At 43.1% G+C, this 20647-nt stretch overlaps 2 protein-coding genes across 8 annotated transcripts in view; one reads left to right on the top strand and one right to left on the bottom strand.

The window, feature by feature from the left end:
* Positions 1 to 3579, top strand: part of agfg1a (ArfGAP with FG repeats 1a) — a 67772-nt gene extending 64193 nt beyond the window's left edge. For all 7 annotated transcript variants that reach the window (XM_056283394.1, XM_056283399.1, XM_056283395.1 and 4 more), the window contains 3 exons: positions 279 to 431; positions 2179 to 2273; positions 2589 to 3579. In XM_056283394.1, coding sequence (XP_056139369.1) covers positions 279 to 431; positions 2179 to 2273; positions 2589 to 2645 — 305 coding nt within the window. In that variant the 3' untranslated portion in view covers positions 2646 to 3579. The remainder of the gene's footprint in view (positions 1 to 278; positions 432 to 2178; positions 2274 to 2588) is intronic.
* Positions 3580 to 3721: 142 nt separating this feature from the next.
* The window catches only part of LOC130115285 (uncharacterized), a 34363-nt gene continuing 17437 nt past the window's right edge, over positions 3722 to 20647 (bottom strand). Inside the window, exons 7-19 of the mRNA XM_056282896.1 lie at positions 19326 to 19467; positions 18804 to 18924; positions 12489 to 12545; positions 11432 to 11677; positions 8185 to 8324; positions 7601 to 7761; positions 7089 to 7107; positions 6752 to 7002; positions 5002 to 5221; positions 4576 to 4645; positions 4243 to 4441; positions 3948 to 4080; positions 3722 to 3853 (exon numbers count right to left, since the gene is read on the bottom strand). Coding sequence (XP_056138871.1) covers positions 3722 to 3853; positions 3948 to 4080; positions 4243 to 4441; positions 4576 to 4645; positions 5002 to 5221; positions 6752 to 7002; positions 7089 to 7107; positions 7601 to 7761; positions 8185 to 8324; positions 11432 to 11677; positions 12489 to 12545; positions 18804 to 18924; positions 19326 to 19467 — 1891 coding nt within the window. The remainder of the gene's footprint in view (positions 3854 to 3947; positions 4081 to 4242; positions 4442 to 4575; positions 4646 to 5001; positions 5222 to 6751; positions 7003 to 7088; positions 7108 to 7600; positions 7762 to 8184; positions 8325 to 11431; positions 11678 to 12488; positions 12546 to 18803; positions 18925 to 19325; positions 19468 to 20647) is intronic.

Genomic DNA, 20647 nt, shown 5'->3' with positions numbered 1-20647 from the left:
AATGATAGTTTCTCCTCTTTGTTTTCTGTTCCTGTTGCTGATGGTGCTATCATTGTGTCACCTCCTGTACTACTGTGAGATAGTGTGTGTGTGTCCCTGAATAACTGTAAGATTAACTTTCTGATATATGAAGAAAATCTGAAAAGGAACAAGTTGTACCATTTTGTCTGTTTACATGCACTGGCAACAAGTGAAATATTTGTTTCACTGAGATGTTTTAGTTTTTGTGGAACCTTATTCAGGCCTCTGTAACTCATTCTCCTCCCACTGTCTTGCAGCTACATTTGGTACTGGCTCCATGAGCATGCCAGCTGGATTTGGGAATGCTGCAGCCTATAACCTCCCCACCAGTTTTAGTGGAACCTTCCACCAACCTTTCCCTGGCCAGGCTCCCTTCCCCCAGCCTCCAGCATATCCCCAGCAACCCAATGGTGTGTGTTTGTTTCTGTTTTTGTAGATGTAGGCATAGCTAATATACACTGCTCAAAAAAATAAAGGGAACACATAAGCAGTGCAATTTAGCTCCAAGTCAATCACACTTTTGAGATATCAACCTGTCCAGTTAGGAAGCAACACTGATTTGTGAATCAATTTCACCTGTTGGTAAATTGTCTAATTGTCTGCCTGCCCTCATCTTTTGTGGCCGATCTTTGGTTAGTTTTTCATTTTGCTAGTGCCCTCACCACTAGAGGTGGCATGAGGTGGTATCTGCAACCTACAGAAGTTGCTCAGGTAGTGCAGCTCATCCAGGATGGCACATCAATGCGTGCTGTGGCAAGAAGATTTGATGCGTCTCCCAGCACAGTGTCCAGAGCATGGAGGAGGTATCAGGAGACAGGTCAGTACACCAGGAGACGTGGAGGGGGCCGCAGGAGGACAACAACCCCGCAGCAGGACCACTATCTGGTCCTTTGTGCAAGGAGGAACAGGAGGAGCACTGCCGGAGCCCTACAAAACGACCTTCAACAGGCCACTAATGTGCAGGTTTCTGCTCAAACACTGAGAAACAGAATGCATGAGGATGGTATGAGGGCCCGACGTCCACAATTGGGGCCTGTGCTCACAGCCCAACACCGTGCAGCCCGATTGACCTTTGCCAGAGAACATCTTGGTTGGCAGATTCGCCATTGGCGCCCTGTGCTCTTCACAGATGAGAGCAGGTTCACACTGAACACGTGACAGACGTGAGAGAGTCTGGAGACGGTGTGGAGAACGTTCTGCTGCCTGCAACATCCTCCAGCATGACCAGTTTGGCGGTGGGTCAGTGATGGTCTGGGGAGGCATATCCTTGGAGGGCCGCACAGACCTCTACGTGCTAGCCAGAGGTACCATGACTGCCATTAGGTACCGGGATGAGATCCTCAGACCCATTGTCAGACCATATGCTGGTGCAGTGGGCCCCTGGGTTCCTGCTCATGCATGACAATGCTCGTCCTCATGTGGCCAGAGTGTGTCAGCAGTTCCTGTATGTCGAGGGCATTGATGGTATGGACTGGCCTGCACGTTCCCCAGACCTGAATCCAATTGAGCACCTCTGGGACATCATGTCTCATACCATCCGCCAACGCGATGTCGCGCCACAGACTGTCCAGGAGTTGACCGATGCCCTGATCCAGGTCTGGGAGGAGATCCCTCAGGAGACCATCCGTCGTCTCATCAGGAGCATGCCCAGACGTTGTAGGGAGTGCATACAGGCACGTGGAGGCCACACACACTACTGAGCCTCATTTTGAATCGTCTTGAAGAATTTCCACAGAAGTTGGATCAGCCTATGTTCTCATTTTCCACTTTGATTTTGAGTATGATTCTGAATCCAGACCTTAATGGGCTAATGATTTTGATTTCCATTGATCATTCTTAGGTTATTTTGCTCTAAACACATTCCTCTGTCTAATAAATAGATTTTCAGCTGAAATATTTCATTCATCGAGGTCTATATTGTGTTTTTAGGTGTTCCCTTTATTTTTTTGAGCAGTGTATAACTGCACAGGCATGAGTGCTCATATCTAGTAATTAAAAATAGCTGACAAACTGTTTGTCAAAATGTTTGTATTTGGCTAACTATAAAGTTACATCAGAATGTCAAGCCAGTATAAGTCAGGTTATTTATTAAATCAGTTTATTTAGAACGGATTAAATTAGGTTTATCACTTGATCTCTGTTCTGAATGTGTTTTAGGTGGAGGGTTTTCAGCCTTTGGCCAGGCTAAGCCTGTGGTGGCTCCCTTTGGGCAAGCAATGGCTGGACCTGGTGTCTCCAGTAACCCCTTCCTGGTAAGAGAGTATGACTTGTGAAAATATGTTTTTTTTAACACATTAGCCAAAATTATTGGTAATTAAAGATGAGGTTGTTCTCTAGCTTCCCATTTTGGTTCTGATCCATGGTTCTACAAAATACCACATCGCTATGGTCGCTTTTGTTTGTGTCCACTGAATTCTGATATGCTGGGGAAGAAATGTGACCAATAATGAGGTTTAAACTGGAAATTGCTCTTCTTTTGCGATTTGCTAAGTTTAGACCTTACGTTCACTTTTTTTTTGTGTGCCAGATCCTAATATATTTATCCATTTCTTTTTCTCCCCTTCTAGGCCGGAGCTCCATCTGCACAGTATCCCACAGGAAACTCAACAAACCCCTTCTTATAGCGCTCCATCCAATCAGCACCATTGCAGGGTCAACAACCAGGGGCGCTTGCACCTCATGCACTGTTTTGTTTCACACATAGCTTTAAACCACAATGTTTGTAAGAATTTGTATTTTCTATTGTAATTTGAAAAGAATTGCAACAATAACAAAGGCAGTGTTGTTGATGGTGTCCATGGCAACAAAATGAAAGATGATTGTGTGCACAGGGGCAGACGTTGAGCCGCTTTTGTCCTCTATTAAACCTGTGAACTGGCCTGGCCTCTACTGAGCCACAGTGTGTTTTCAAACTGGCTGATAACTAAGTTATTACAGCTACCCCATTCATTATGCTGCAATTCTGTTTTGTTTTTCTGTAGCAGAAATTAGCTCTTTGTGCATATCAGTATTTGTATCCAACACACAAGAATTGTAAAGGCAAAGATGTTACTCAGAAAAACTGAGGGGTACTCCCAGTTAATGTAACAGTAAAGAAACCAAAAGCAGTTTACTTGTGCATTATGGTTTTAGGCGAGTTATTTTTTACTGGGGGGGGGGGGAATCACATTTTCCATTTATGAGAGATGAAATTGCAATTCCTGCATCAGAGAGTGGCGGGGCACCCTTTTCTCTGCCATCCTCTGTTCTACTAGTAGGGACCCAGGTTCCCAAATGCATTTTAGGGCCAGGATCATTTGGCTTGTAATCAAATGGGCTAAGGCAATCTCAGTGTTAATAGGATGGTTTTGGTAAACCAAATCCACAAGGTCAACCATAAGGACTGATGAAACCGAAGACCACTTATATTGGGTATCAGAGAATTTTAAGTTAACATGTAAATATATATATATATAAATATATATAAAAGAATTTTAACTAAGAAATGACCAAACCATTCATTAATATTGCTGTACATCATCTTATGTGTAAATGTTTGTTTTTTTTTTTATAAAAGGATTTTTATTCATGGTGTTGCAGTCAGTAATTTTAAGGTTTTTGCATTGGAACCAACTGGACACAACACGGGCCCAAATCGGCAGTGATTATGTAATATCTCAGTTGGCAATTCCTTATTTAGAGCCTGGCTTCACAGTGGACATCAGGGTCTTGGGGAACACTTTTTCTTAAGCGTTGACTCCAACTGGGTTTTCTTTCCTCTGCAAATGGTGAATATTCCCTGCAGACAGAATATAATGGCAGTGACTGAGTAGTAGCTGGAATATATGGTAAACTGCAAAAGAGTAGGACTTGAGTTGTGTTGTAAAGTGGCTACAGCTAGGCATGCAGTAGACAATAAGGGACTCTTCCTTTAACAGGTGACTTACCTGCTGGACGATGTGCAGACCAAGCCCTCCACTGTCGACCACTATGGAGGTGATAATGGTCTGTAGAGCTGAAGCTGCAAAGTTGTTTGCTCCAAAGATGAGTGCAAATCTTTCTAGTGACAGATCAGCTGCACTTGGAACCTGAGAAATATTCAGAACAAATACTTAAGTATCTCACCGAATTAACACAACCCACATTTGATCAGTAATTGGCCTACAGACTTAAGCTAGAAACTGAATATTGAATTTGGGCTTCAGTGTTTTTCCATTCATAAACTTTGTATCATAAACAAACCCGTACATGGATATGGTAATTGATGGCATGTATAGGCACTTGAAAACGATGTAGCCAGTGTAGCAGACCCAGATATTGCCTGCGAAGGTCATTGCAAAGAGTGCTGCAGCCCCCAGGACAGAGAGGCCACCCAGGGCTAACTCACCCCAATGAGCCCAGTTCACCTGAGTGAAGCCTACACTGTAGGCTGTGGCTGCACCTGTAAGAGAGACAGTTGTAGTTTGACTTGCATTGTGTTTTCATTTAAACTGTCAGGAATTGGTGTAATGATATGGATATTCATCCGACTTGTTTGGCTTTCTGCTAGGAATGTTTTCATTCAGTGCTGCTTACTGAACAGGTTTGAAACAGCCTCCACCCCTCCATTGTAATTCTGGGAAGGCTGCACATCCTCCCACAGTACCTACAGGGTGGGTTTCAGGGATCGTTTATGTACTTTAGATGCATCATTTATGTATTATTGAAGCTCTTGGTTTTTTTTGTCCTGATTTTCACACCTTATCCTCTGCATTTGGGGGGACAGTACATTACCTAAAACTGGGAGCACCCCTCTTGCCTCACTAGCTAGACAATAAACCATCTCATGATCAATGAGACCCAACTTGAATTTTTAGATGCAATTTTCTCTTGAATAATCCTATCCCAGATTCTCACAACATACAGACACACCTGCACAAATTAAGTTTATGAAAGTTAAATCATACATGTTTGAGTCAATTTTTCCAGCCTTTTCAGTGTTTCCTTGTGACTGAGCTGTACGTAGTTGGCAGTCTGGTTGTAGCCACAGGTGGCCAGTGCCCACCAAACTGACCAGTATAGCAGCTGCGGGGAAGAGTAACACTGGAGGAAGTCCCTCCACAGCTGGAGGAGAACCTGGACAAGTCCCTCTGTACGTCCAGCCTCCTCAGCATCCTCAATCTTGGGACCTGTTCTTTCTTCCCTGCCTTCACCAGGGCTTTCTCTTTGCTCTCGTATTTGTCTTTTCCATACAAGCCCCCATCAGTATACTTTCCTGTGTCCTCTGGTGCCTCGTCTCTTCATCTGCAATGGAAAAACATGCTTTGCTGGGCATTGGCAGGAGGTAAGATGTGAAGAGAGCGATGGAGATGAGGACCAGGGTCAATACCAGGATGTAGTGGTAGGACATGAGATTAAGACTGACCAGTATATGGCCCAGCATAGATCCCACTGTGTAGCCCAGGAGTTGGACACTGGCAGTAAAAGGTAGCCTTATGATTCCTGTCCAGATCCACCACACTAATAAGTGTATTAATGTGTCTGCCTCAAGTCATATCCTACATATTCCACAGAGCCACGCAATAACATAACTCAAAAGATTGTGCCAAATTCTACACATTTTAACAGTTTCTCAGTAGCTTGAGCTCACTGTAATACTACCACTACAACTACCGGCTGCTCCCGTTGGGGGTCGCCACAGCGGATCATCTATTTTCATTTCTTCCTGTCTTCTGCACCTTCCTCTGTCACACCAGCATGTCTTCCCTCATCACATCCGTAAAACTCCTCGTTGGCCTTCCGATTTTCCTCTTCCCTGGCAGTAAGTGCACCGACCAGCAAGACCTCCTATAGTGCAAGTATGTTTAATGATTTAAAGCTAATGCTAAAATGGAAACGAATGAATTTACTACTCACATTTTGCCAAAAGCTAGGGGTGTTTGGCTCCATCATATTGCCAACAGTAGGGATGTGGGACATTCAAGGTTCATGAACGATAACTGTGCAGATACAGAGCTAAGTGAGAGCTCAGACTACTCCTGTTAATCAGCTCATGAGAGAGAGTCCCCACTCTTCTACTCCTGGTAGTGATGTCGATGCCATTCACCATTTTACAGACTTGGTAGGGAAGTTAGGCGCCCAAATTGGTGAATTCATTGTAGCAAAGTTAATGTCATCTGGTGTTGTAAATATAAATAGTGACAGCCATACTACTGCCACAACCCTAAAACACACACTGAGATGTTAACAGACATGACGTTCCACAAGTGTCTGTCCACGTTAAGTGTTACGGGTTGTGCAGGAGGACCCAGATCACCACACGGGAGGCTGAGGACTCTTAGTAAAGTTTAATGAAAATTAACAAAGGGGGAAAAATCATGGAGAGAGAAATGCAGGATGTGTATGGTGCTCAGGCAGTTTTGTTAGTGGGGTGTGTGAATACGCTATGTGTAGTGACAGGCGGTAATGTGTCTAGCTATGTGTTAGTGTAAATTATCCTAAGTGTGTGTAAAATGTGAATGGGGCGTTGGGTGCTGTGTAAGTGTGCGTGTACCAGCCAAAGTATCAAGTCCGAGGGCAAAGGGGAATCGATGAGTAGTCCGAGCTCACAGTCTAAGTGGTAGTCCGAGGAGGTGGGTGAGCCGGCTCTGCGCAACAGGTCAGAGATATCCTATGGGAAGATCTGGCAATGAGTTTGAAAGAAGGCCAGGTTCTTGTAGGGGTAGAAGTGATTGCAGATGGGGAACAGCTGAGATGATTGTAGATGGGGTACAGTTGAGGGAATGAGTGACCGGGGAAAAGCAGAGCCGTGCTGCCAGTCTGCCAGCAGATGGCATCAGTGGCGCCGTAGGGCATGCCGTGCCCGTTGGGAGGCGCTGGGGACCTCAGGATCAGAGTCCGGTGATGGGGAACGTGAACGCTCCCCAACTCTGGTGGTGAGGAGTGGATACTCAGGTGAAGCCGAGCGTCGTGGAGGTCCAGAGGGAACGGAAGAGGTAGGTTGCAGGGGTTGTGAGGGTGAAACTGTAACAGTTAAGTCTGATAAAGTACTCCAGACATTCAGAGGTGACAACTCGGCCCAAGACTGGCTTGAAATGATCAAAACTTACCTCAGAAAGCAAGCGATCCCTGTGTATGAACAAGCAGAAGACATTATGAGTCATTTAATGGGCAAGGCCAGAGGTGGTGAAAATGGCCTTACGCAGTGATCCTGCACTTGACGTTAAACATAAACCTGAACTGATATACAATGTGCTCCTCCACTATTTCAGTGAAGCTCCGTCATGTCTCCCCATGCAGACTTTTATGCCACTCTGCCCAAACACAGGGAGAACCCAGTTGATTACTGGATAAGATTGAATAAAGCAGCAGTCTTAGCTCTTGAGGGCCTGCACAGACACGGTAAGCGGACAGAGGACATGCACAAAGAAGGGGCTCTCATGTTTGTCAAACACTGCCCTGACCCAGAGCTATCATGCACCCTGAAGTGTAAGCCAATTCATGAGTGGACCTCACGTGATGTTCAGCTGAGGATTGCTGATTATCAGAGAGAGTTGAGGACTAATGGCAGAGCCAGTGTATAGTTAAAGAGTTACATCACCACCATCACTCCTGAGCAGACCAATCCACCATCAACAAGCCTAGCAGAGTCTGAGCCGTGCCACACTCCCAGTCCCTCACCTCTTTCCCTCCAAGCTCAACGTCATGTGTGTCATCCTCCTTGCCCCTCTCCAGCATTTGTCCCAATTCAAGGTGTGTCACCGTGCTGCAAGTCATGCCTCTCTACCAGTTGTAGCACAAAATTTCCAACTGTCAGAAGAAAGACTTCTCACCCGTATGGTTAACATGTTTTAAGAGATGATGGAGAAAATGCAACAGCGTAATACTACCCATTCAAGTCGAGGTGGGAGGATTCAGCGTGCCCCCCACAAAAGACGTCCCAGAGAGGCAGCTTGTAAAGTGTGAAATGATTCAAGCCACACCACCATGTCACACTGCATGTCAGAGACGGTGTTTTGCTTGCCTCGTCCCTGGCCACACCAGACAAAGTTGCCGTGCAAACAACTCCACCCAGCCCCAGCCTGAGGGAAACTAGCTGACCTATATTCAGAGGGAAGCAGTACAGTTCGCACCACAAACTCCCTAAATGTTGATATGTCTGATGCTGAATCGGTTTACACATCTGTGAAAGACTCATGTACTCACTTTAAAGTTGTTTATCAGAATATTCACAGAGTTGGCAGCAGTGACAGTCTTTTTCTTCACACCTGTGGTGATGGGTGGGACAGTGACAATGGGTGGCATGTTGGACAGTGGTTCAATGGCATGCAGTATCAGTGAAACAGCTGAAATGAAATTGAGAGAGGCTGGAGTGATAACTGATCAGAAATGAATAGATGTAAATCTGATCCTAGTTGGATGTGGTGGGCTACATGTAAAGCCCAAATGTGCTTTTAATGTGGAGATGGAGGTGTATGGTGGCAAGATGCTGGTTCCCACACCCGTTGTTCCAGGACAGCATGATGAGTTGATATTGAGGACCAATGTTATAAAACACATCCTTTGTCAGTCCAAGCTTTGTGAGTCCTATTGGAAGACATTGTCAGGCCTCTGTTCAACCAATGACCCAGACACTGAATGCTTCCTGTCCATGCTCTCTGGTCTGAACCCCTGGAGAGGTGAAGATGTCCCTGATAAGGTTGATACAGTCAGGTGTAATTCAGCTACCTGTCTCAAGCCTGGTCATGAGTATCTCATCTGGGGTAAACTACCCAAAAACACTGCTATTTCCCCAGGCAGCACAGTCATGACAGAGCCAACATCGTCCTGCTCAGCTCCCAGAGGTGTTTTGGTCATAAAGCTTGTGACATCAATGCGGGGAGACAGGTGGGTCCCACTGAAGCGCTTAATACATCTGAAAGGCCTGTGCTGTTGAGGTGCAATGCAACGCTGGCTGATGTCTACTCCCATGTAGCGCTTGAAGACATGGATGTTCCTGAGGCCCTGATGTTCCCCTGGCCAGTTACACCCAATCTGCTGTGCCATCTGTTGCTGATGTAAACTCCGTCAAAGATCAGCTCATGTCCGTTTGGCTCAGTACTGTTGACATTGAGTCATGTGAAGTGTCAGAGAACTGTAAGAGGAGATTGACTGTCCTTGTGTTGCGGCTGTCTTTTCATGCCACTATCTTGACTGTGGGGAGGCAAAGGGCTTTGTACACCGCATACACCTGTCGGACAACAGACCATTCAGGCTCCCATACAGGAGAGTGCCCCCTGGCCAGTACCAAAAACTGCTCCAACTGCTGAATGTGATGGAGGAAAGGGAGAGCATTTGAAAACTGACAAGTGAATATGCATCTCCATTGGTGCTTGTGTGGGAAGAAAAAAAAACGGAGCTCTCCGCATCTGTACAGACTTTCACTGGTTGAACAAAAGGACCCTGAAGGATGCTCATCCCCCTCCCCACCAGACAGACTGCTTGGCAGCGCTGGGAAGCAACTGCACGATGGATTTGACCTCCGGTTATTATAACATGCCACTCCATGAGGACGACAGGAAGTACTCTGCCTTTACCACTCCCATGGGCCTGTATGAGTATAACGGTCTACCCCAAGGCCTCTGCAACAGCCCTGGGAGCTTTATGCTTATGATGACCAGTATATTTGGGGACCAAAAGTATCTGGGTCTGCTGTGCTACTTGGATGATCTGTTGGTGTTTGCGCCTGATGAAGAGACTGCCTTACAGCACCTGGAGATGGTGTTTGACAGGCTGTGTGGCCACAACTTGAAGTTGGCGCCCAAAAAGTGCTACTTCCTCAGGAGGTCTATCAAGTTTCTTGGCCACTGGGATGGTCGCACTCGTAGCCACACATTTGTAGTTCATTTTGTTTTAATTTTCGGTTGCTGAGTTACCAGTGCTCGGGATGCCGCTGCTGGTTGCCACTGCTGGAGGACATCTTGTCAGGCCTGAGCAAAAGATGCACTCCACAGAGCAGAGCTGTTAAATACAAGGTGGCCAATTGGGCTCTACCAACTACCTGCCATGTCATAGGGGGGAATGTTATTCTTAATTTAGATATTTTGTTTGTTTCTTAGGAATATGTTAGGTTTTGGTTCTTTGGCTTTGGTTATTATTTAAATGGGTTAATGTATTGAAGAATTGTCTTGATTTTTGTTATTTGTAGTTTAGTTGGTAGATTGTTGTTTGTGTGTTACCCCGTTTCACTGACCAGCCAGTATATAAGTTCCCCCTTGTGTTTAGTTTGGTGTTATGTTCAGTTTGTTATGTTCAGTTTCTTTGTTTGGCATGATTTGAGGTAAGTTTTGTTTAGTTGACCTCTTTTATGGGTCCAGAGCTTTTTGTTATCACAGGGGAATGGTTTTGGGTAAATAAAAGCTTATTTTTTGAAAAAAAAAAAGACCTGTGATTCCTCTTGTCTACCAGCTTGGTCACTTACAGCCACATAATAGATGAGAATAGTGTTTCGACAGATCCCAGTAAGGTTGAGAACATTACAAACATGACAAGCGCTGACCTCATGGAGCCTGATGGTGTGACCCCATAAGATCCTTCCTAACGGATGATAAATTACTATCAACACTTCGTGCTTGGATACTCTGCCACCGCCAAGCCACTCTTTGATCTGTTAAAGGGAGAGAAAAGAAAAGGCAAACAGGCTCATACAAACCATGTCCAAGCAGGATGTTGTTCCAGACAAGTTCAATGTTAAGGCTGTTTGCAAATCTGTGTTCCAGGCTTTTGCTGACTAAATTCGTAATCAGATAGCCTATGTCTTTAAATGACTGAAAGTTTTTGTATTGGTATAATGTTCCATGGTTTTCTTTTTCTTTACTGTCTTGGGCCTACACTGCAATGTGTTAGGGTCTTGTGGGGTGTACAAGGCACCCTGTTGCCAGTTGTTGGATGCCAGTTGAGGGATAAGAGCTGCTCTCATACCACTTCATCCTTCATCCCACTGCATCCTTAATGGGATACAATTGATGTTGGCTTTCTTTATTATGACCCTTTGTGATTTGAAGTGTTTTTTATAGTCCGTACTGTGTAGCTGGTGCTCAAATTCGATAAAATTCAGTGGGGGTGGGTGAAACAAATAATAAAAAAAATGCTCTTGATTAATTTCTTTATTTCCAATTAGTACTTTTGAATTTATTTATCATTTAATAATTCTGTTAAGTATTTGTTATTATTTCAATTTACAGTTATTAATATTCCCTGCAGAAATTATGTTACTTCACATCAATCCTTCTGTACCACTGAATTTCCGTAGCACCCGTCCTCCTCATAGTGCCATTTTGCTTTGATGAAGACAAGCAGAAGAGATATCAAAAATGTGTTGTGTTTGTCTTCTGCAGAGCCAATAAATGCTGAAAAACAGTCGTTGAGAGTTGCTTCCTTATTTGCCCTATCCACATCCGTTACACTTGCAAACCCGTCCACACAGTCTGACTGGGTAGAGGGGGTGTGGATGTAGCCACACTCTGACTGACAAGAACAGTCTCTAACATGGTGGTTCCGTCAGAGTGGGTGTCTGTCCCTGTGCTCTCACCGGATGCTGTTGGGATGAGCTGGGGAGCCGGCCCTGGTTGGAGGTGACGGCGGTTCCGCTTCAGCTCTGCTTCTTGCTGCGTCCTGATGGCGAAGGATCTCAGAGTGGTGCTCTCACTTGAGATCACCGCTGGCAGAGACCATGACTTTTCATGGTCCAAGTTGGAGAATACAACATCTCCTGGTCACAGGGCAGGTAAGGGCCTGGCTCCATGACAGCGACTGAAGTAGTGAGCCTGTTTAGCCTTTTCTCTCCCATCTTTTCCTTTCACAGCTGTTCTGCTGGGCCAATTTGGTAGGAGATTGTCTCCAAAGCAGGGAGTGTGGTTCTGATTTTTTTCCCCAATCAACAGTTCAACTGGGCTGTAGTCTGTGGAGGAGCAGGGAGTGGACCTATAGCTCATTAGAGCCATCACAGGATCTTCCTGTGTGAGAATTTTCTTTGCCATCTGTACGGCTCTCTCTGCATGCCGAATGCCCTGTGGGTGGCGAGGGCTGGATGTGCAGTGCTTGAAACTGAGCTGCCTCGCAAGCTCCTGGAACTCTGTGCTTGAAAACTGGGGTCAATTATCGCCCACCACCTCATCTGGAATGCCAAACCTGGCGAAGACTGTTTTCAGGTTTTGGATAACTTGTGCACTCGTTGTTGAGGGCAAGTGCAGTATCTCTATAAACCTGGAGTAATAATCTGAGATTACCAGGTAGCTGTGGTGTTTGTGCTCGCAGAGGTCCATTGCAATTCTCTTCCAAGGTTGCTCCAGAAGTGGTGTAGAGATGAGAGGTTCCTTTTGTTGTGCTCTTCTCAGTTCACGGCACACCTGGCATGACATCACGAGCTTGTTTATTTCCATAGAGTCCAGACCACCACACAGATGCACCCGTTCTCTCCCTACATTTAACTAGGCCCTGGTGCCCTTCGTGAATTTTCTGAAGGGTCTCACCTCTCACTGACCTTGGCACGACGATCCTGCTTCCTCTGAGGACAAGGCCATTGTATTCTGTGACAAAGTGGGTGAGAACACACCATTTGTCCCATCATCCATCTCAGGTGTTGACTTTGAGTTAGCTGGATACGAATTGTTGGGGGGGGGGTTGCTTTGTATGTGAGCAACAGCCTCAATTACAAGGTGGTAGAAGTTATGTCAACAGCTGTTGCTGACATGCTGGAATGTATCATAATTGAAATCTGTATGGAAAAAAGAAGAATGTAATCATAAATTGTATGTACAGATTACTGGGATCAAATACTGAATTATTTAAGGACTGCATAAAAGACACTCATTCAAAATCAACACAAAAGAATATGTTCATATGTAGGGATTTCACTATCGACCCGTTAAATCCAAATAAGCACAACAAGACAAGAGTTCATTATAGTTTTGGTTTATATCCTAAAATCACCGGACCTAGCAGAATCACACCACACTGTACCACCTTAATAGACAATATATTCACAGACATTATAGAAGGCAACACTGAGAGCAGGCTTTTGATAAATGACATCAATGACCATCTACCAGTTTTTAGTCTATGACTGTAATTTTAGGGAGAACGAAGTTCCCAACAACATCAAATATATGAGTAAGAACAGAGGAACCCATGAATGCTTTCAAAAATTAATTACTAACACATAACTGGAATATAGTATACAAAGAAATAGACATTGATAAAGCTTACATTTCATTCCTAAACATATTTCAATCCTTAATTGACAAAATTGACCAATAGAACAATTCAACAGTAAAAAGAAATATGAAGATAGTCCATGGATCACAAAGGGACTACGTATTGCTTGTCATAAAAAAAAAGCTCTATAAAGAATTAATTAAGCACAGAACCATTGAAGCAGATCTGAAATACAAAAAATATATAAAAACAAGCTAACAAACAGTATGAGGATATGCAAGAGGGAATACTATAATAAACAGTTAGAGACCAATAAAAACAACACCAAAGGTATATGGAATGTGTTGAATAGTATTAGAAACTGTTCTAAAAGCCCAAGCTGCCCTCAATACTTTACAGATAATGACAAGACTAGAAATAAAATGGAAGATGTGGTTAATGGCTTCAACAGATTCTTTGTAAATGTGGGCCTAAAACTGGCAGGAAAAATCAATGACACACAAACAATCACAGAGGGGAATGATAGTGATTATGTGAACAGAAATCCAAGTTCCATTTTTTTCTTAGAACGATGGAAGAGAAGGAAATCATGGACATTGTAAACAAATGTGAGAAAAAAAAATCTACTGACTGGAATGATATTGATATGACATAGTTCAGAAAGTAATCAAAGGTATTGCAAAACCACTAACCCACATCTATAACATGTCCTTTCAATCTGGTAAAGTTCCAAGCAAAATGAAAATAGCAAAACTCATAACCAGAGAACGACACCAATATAAAAACTACAGACCGATTTCATTATTGTCACAATTCTCTAAAATATTGGGGAAACTATTTGCTGCTAGACTAGACAAATTCATTGTGAAGCACAATCTGTTGACCGATAGCCAGTACAGGTTTTGACAAAACAGATTGACATCTCTGGCGCTCATTGAATTAATTGCAGAAATAACTAATTGCATAGACCAAAAAAGGTTTGCTGTGGGAATATTTATAGACCTTAAAAAGCTTTTGGCACTATTGACCACAACAGTTTAATAGATAAATTGGAAAGATATGGTATCAAATGGGTGGTGCAGAACTGGCTAAGAAGCTATTTAAGTAACAGGCAGCAGTTTGTAAAGATAGGTGAACATAAATCTTCATGCATGGATATTACTTGTGGTGTACCCCAGGGGTCGGTTTTAGGTCCAAACTGTTCATTCTGTACTTAAATGATATATCCAAGATATCAAAAATATAGAAATTTGTTTTATTTGCAGGTGACATGAATATATTTTGTTCTGGTGAGAATTTACAGCAGCTTTTGGAGGTGACCACAATAGAAATGGAAAAATTAAAACGGTGGTTTGACAAAAACAAATTATCCTTAAATCTGGACAAAACAAACTTTATGCTGTTTGGAAATTATAAAATAAACACCAAAGTAAAAGTAGTGATTGATGATGTCCAACTAGAAATTCAATTCAGTTCAATACTTTATTGCAGGCTCAGGGTCCATAACAGACAAAGACAAGGTTAAAAAAAAAAGCTATAAAAGATAGAGCCATTGTTGAAAGAGAAACCCTACACAATACATAGAGTAAACACATAAAAGGAACAAATCACTGTCTTACAAGAAGGCAGCTATACCAGTGGTCCCACTGCTGGGATTGGTAGCATGTGGCACTGAATCTTATATAATCTTATATTAGTTAAACCCATAATGATTTCATTATCAGATTCATTGGGCCGGCAAATAAATCTATACATGAGATTTCTTAGAGCAGCCTGGAAGGTATTGTCTCCTGCAGCCACAAACATTTCACTTGCACTACACCATCTAGGTCTTTTTAGGAGTATTCTCATATCATCATTATAAGCTACTCGAAGTCTCTGTAAGCTTGTTTTGTTGTAGTTTGACCACAGGTGAGCAGTATAAAGTGGTACAGTATAAAGTATGTTCTGAACAGAGACATCTTCACACTAACTGAACATATACCAAACTTGTGTGAGAGAGTGTTTGCTTGTACATACATTATGCGGTATTGCCTATAAATATGATCATCGTCTGTCATTTGTTCAGTAATATAAGGTCCAAGATATTTAACCTTATACTGCAAGATTATTATCAGACAATTTAAAATCAGGAAATTTTGGATAATTGACTTTTTGGTTCTGCAGATCATGACAACACACTTACTAGCATTGCATTTGATATCATGCTCCACACCATACACAGAACATATATTAAGGAGCTGCTGGAGACCAGCGCTACAGGGACTAAGGATGAAAGGTCATCCACATACAGTGCATCCGGAAAGTATTCACACCCCTTCACTTTCCCCACATTTTGTTATGTTAGAGCCTTATTCCAAAATGGATTAAATTCCTTTTTTTTTCTCATCAATCTACACACAATACCCCATAATGACAAAGTGAAAAAGGTTTTTTAGAAATGTTTGCAAATTTATTAAAAATAAAAAACTGAAATATTGCATGTCTGTGAATGTTCTCATTCATCCAGGTCATGGTTATCCAAAAGAAATTGAATCAAGTGCAACTGGACTTGGTATATATCCATGAAGACGTTTCACCTCTCATCCAAGAAGCTTCATCAGTTCGTGCCTTTCTGACTAGACCAAGCTAGTCTGACTGGCTGGTGATGAAACTTAGATATTTATCCTCTTTGGAGTCGTTATCAGAGCTATTGATGTCCATGGCTCTTTTACGGTCGTTATCAGAGCTGTTGATGTGCATGGCTCTTTGTCATCCGATGTTAAGCAGCGACGGTCGTTGGAGGTGTTAGTTTCGACTTCGTCAGTGCTCCATTCAGTGGTCATGAGTCGTTGGAACCGTTAGTGACCTACTGTTGTTCTTGGAGGCTAAGCTTCTTGAGTCTCCTGGGTAGAGATGAAAGGACGGCATTGTAAGTGGGAGATAGGTGGTGTCGCAGACCTCCTCCTCTGTTGAGGGATGGTTTTTCCAGTTTCGCATAGATGGCTTCCTTCACCCCTCTTTCAAACCATCTATCTTCCCTGTCTAAAATGTGTACGTTGCTGTACTCGAAGGAGTGTGTCTTCTCCTTTAGGTGTAGATAAACTGCTGAGTCTTGTTCTTAGGAGTTTGGCCTTCTGTGTTGGGCCATCCGTTTGTGTAGTGGTTGTTTGGTTTCTCCTATGTATAGTTCTGACAAAGACTGGTTGATCCCAAAGATCGTGTACCACACACCCAAAAAAGCAATCTGGTGTATGCTGTACAATGCAATGAGGATTGCACTGACCAATACATAATATGGTTCACCAAGGTATTACCAATCATGCACCCAGTGTTACAGACTTTCAACTGCTTGGACAAATCATCAATATATAGATTGTAGATAAGTGCAGACAGAATTCCCCCTTGTCTGACACCATTGCTTACCCCAAATGGGGCTGAAACGCTATCACCCCATTTCACTTGCATAGTCTGGTGGGCATACCAATAAGCCAGGATTCTCACAATGTATTTAAGCGCCCCTCTTTGACTCAATTTAACAAACAACTTTCTATGATTAACACAATCAAAAGCTTTGGAAGCATCAATAAAACACATAAGAACCAATGAGTTTTGGCCTCTATATTTGTTAACAACTTCCTTTAAGGCATATTATGCATAAGTCAGTGCCATGTTTAGCTTTAAAACCAAACTGGTTATCCATGGAGTTAAATGGAAACGGATGATCCGCTGTGGCGACCCCCAATGGGAGCAGCCGAAAGTAGTAGTAGTTATCCATGGAGTTGATAAACTCATGCACTCTATCCAGCAGGATTCTTTCTAGGACTTTTGACCGGATACTGGCTAGAGCTATAGGCCTGTAGTTATCTAGGCTGCATCAGCTTTGTCCTTAATCACTAGAGTGGGCAATCCTATCCAGAAAGGATAAGTCTGGGTGAAGGTTTTTGTTCCAACCAAGCAGTTACACACCTGATCCCATCAATCAACTTTGCTGAGGAACTTGATTAGGAGACACAGGTGTGTAATTGCTTAGTTGGAACAAAAACCTTCACCCACACTGGCCCTTTCTGGATAAGATTGCCCAAGCCATGGACCATAAAGCCAGTAAAACAAACAGCAAGGAGAGGAGATATCCTCGGCCTGGCATAGTTAAGGTGTTCAGCAGTAATGTGATCTAAAGCACTTGCTTTGTTAACAGGCAGCTTGTTTATAGCTTGGTTCACCTCATTTGACATGATCATCGTAGAATCGTCGCTCTCAATATTGCCCACCTTATACAGATCACTTTGGACACAGTTGAATAAGGTATGTAGCTCCTCTAGCAATGAACACGATGAGTCGAGGCATGAGTTCTCGGTTTAGAATACTGGGCTTTATTGTCTTGGTTGGACAAACCCGTAAAAAACTGCGTACAAAAGAAAAGATATGAATGAGTGAATGAATAACGTTACAGCATGTGTTTTATACACACTAGTATACAGCCGAACGCTAGCTACCATTAGCTATTAAGCTAGTTAACGCAGTCAACATTACTGTCAAATGTAAACAATGAACATACCTCGTAGGCTGCCTATGACACTAGAGGGGCTAGTAGGTCTTGTTTTGCTTGTAAGCTATCTTATTCTTCTTTACAATTCGATCATGAAATAATAAATCTCTTAATATTTATTTGCGCTTGAAATATGACCTCATTTTTCGCGCTCCTCTGTGTGTTTACATTAATCAATCCCCTGGTAACACATGTCATGAAGATTAGTTCCGCCCCGGTGAAAGCCTACTAAATGTGAGGTAAGGTAGGAACCAAAAACCAATGCTGTGCTCAACTGATGTGAAGCAGTTGCAGGTACTATTATGCTATCGCCATAACACAGCAATATTGTCTGTACTGGAGATACAATCAACAGTGCACGGTAGAGATGTTTTATGCTTGTTGAGAACACTCACTTCTTTCCAGAAATTAGCAACATTATTTCCTAGCCGCTTCTTAGCCATGGAATCTGCCCTCATGGCTTGCTCATTTTTACAATTGAAGTGAATGGCATACTTGTATCTTGCGTTAGTGAGCTTCTTGTGTTCAAGCTCAGGTTCAAACTCATTCCTAGGTGTGATACTAGACCACAAAATCTGCTGGAAACCTCACATAATGTGTGAGCAAAGCTCGCAGCAAGGAGCGCTGCATTCATGGGAAAAGCAAGACGCATTCATTTTTTTTCTCATATTGTTCGCAGTAGTTGAGTTTGTGTTGTGCCGCCCAACTTGCATTGCATTTGAACTATACAGTACAGTGGGAACTGAGTTTGAAATGTAAAGTTGCTGAATTAACGTAAGAGTAGGTAGAAGGGGTAGGAAAAAAATAAGTGTATACTCCCTCCCACTCCTTTTTGAACATGTAACAAATAATCTGATGTATATGAAGATTTGTTCGCTGAGTTTGATGTGTGGATTTGTTTATCACTTCACATTATTGACAATGGCTTATCTCTATGTTATATCCTGCTTACTTAAATGTTCGAAATAAATCATCTCATCATCATCAACCTATACTCCTCCTGCCATTGCTGATGGCTAAAAGGTTTGCCCCAGTATCACAAAGGGCCCCCAGTAGTCTGTAGATCGTGATCAGAAGCATGCAGCAGAGATCGCCACCACACTGGGCTCTTTTGCTCCTTGGTCTCTCCTTTTAGCGCTGCAGTGATACGTACACACTGTGTATGTCCCTCGAATCAGGAACAGCGCCGAAATGGCAGCATAGTAGCTGCCGTAGATGATGAACTGCAGAGAAAAATGGCTTATGTCACACTTTGCGAATGCAGTATAGTTTAGTTTATGACTTCTTTGACAGTGTGGTTAGATGCAAAGGTAAGGGTACACCACCAGGTGTCACTCTCCTCGTAATTATGTTTTACCAATTCGGTAGAGAGCTTAAATCAAACAGTTTTTGCCAGGGCACACCAAGAGTATTTAATAGTTTTAGTATTTAGGTGCCATGAAACACCATCAAAACAACTGAATGGAAAAACACCCTTTGATGCTGTAGTTATGCTGAGATTTTAATGTCAGTACTTTTTGGGTATGTCTGCTGAAGAAGCAAGTCCACGTAATGTAGTATGAGTTTTTGAATATGATACAATGTGTGTGTGTGTGTGTGTGTGTGTGTGTGTGTGTGTGCATACCTGTGTCACAATATCCAGTCCTAGCACAGTTTCATCTATTACGATAGCTGTGACAATGGTCTGCAGTGAGAGAGCGACAAAATTGTTGATTCCAAATGTCAAAGCATAGCATGCCATAGAGAGGTTGGATGCAATCTGAAATCTGAGAGAGAAGTCAACATGTCATTCTTTAGATGACAAAGATACACAAGAATATTACAACACTCATTTTCATTAATGCTGACTGGACCCTGGAAGCTAATTGACCTGTGACTGTATATGGCGCTGCTTTTCTGACTTTTCCACCGTGCAGATACATGACCATGAAACGAATAGCATTCCGATGCCAACTTATCTTTATTTATTTATTTATCTATTTTTGTTTAGACCTGACTAAGAGTGTCAGACAGAGTGATGAGTATGAAGCTAAAAATCAAAGGTGTATTGATGACGGTTATCAGCGCATATGCCCCGCACGCTGGGTGTGAGATGGAAGAAAAAGAAGAATTCTGGGGTGAGTTGGATGAAGTGGTGGAGAGTGTACCCAAGGGGGGGTGGAATGGACTTCAATAGACATGTCGGTGAAGGGAACAGAGGTGATGGGTAGGTATGGTGTCAAGGAGAGAAATGTGAAAGGACAGATGGTGGTGGATTTTGCGAAGAGGATGGAAATGGCTGTGGCGAATACATATTTCAAGAAGATGGGAGGAACACTGGGTGACATACAAGAGTGGAGGAAAGTGCACACAGGTGGACTATATCTTATGGTAGTGAAGAGTTGCCGGATTGGTGGGCAAGCACTGCAGAAATAGTGAAGGAGACAGCAAGGAAGGTACTTGGTGTGTCATCAGGACCGAGGAAGGAAGACAAGGAGACTTGGTGGTGGAATGAGGAAGTACAGCAAAATATACAGAGGAAGAGGTTGGCAAAGAAGAAGTAGGATAGGCAGAGAGATGAAGAAAGTAGAGAGGAGTAAAAAGAGATGAAGCATAAAGCGAAGAGAGAAGTGACAAAGGCAAAGGCGTATGGTGAGTTGTATGAGAGGTTAGACACTAAGGGAGGGAAAATGGACTTCTACTGATTGGCTAGACAGAGAGACCAAGCTGGGACTGATGTGCAGCAGGTAAGGACAATTAAGGATAGAGATGGCAATGTGCTGACAAGAGAGAAGAGTGTGTTGAGAAGGTGGAAGGAGTACTTTGAGGGGCTGATGAATGAAGAAAATGAGAGAGAGAAAGTTGGATGATGTGGGGATAGTGTTTCAGGAAGCATGGAAGTGAGGTCAGCTATGAAGAGGATGAAGAGTGGAAAGGCAGTTAGTCCTGATGACATACCTGTGGATG

The sequence above is a fragment of the Lampris incognitus genome, chromosome 7, assembly GCF_029633865.1.
Source record: "Lampris incognitus isolate fLamInc1 chromosome 7, fLamInc1.hap2, whole genome shotgun sequence".
NCBI lineage: Eukaryota > Metazoa > Chordata > Actinopteri > Lampriformes > Lampridae > Lampris > Lampris incognitus.
The sequence above is the reverse complement of the archived record's forward strand: the minus strand, read 5'-3'. Positions and strand labels throughout refer to the sequence as shown.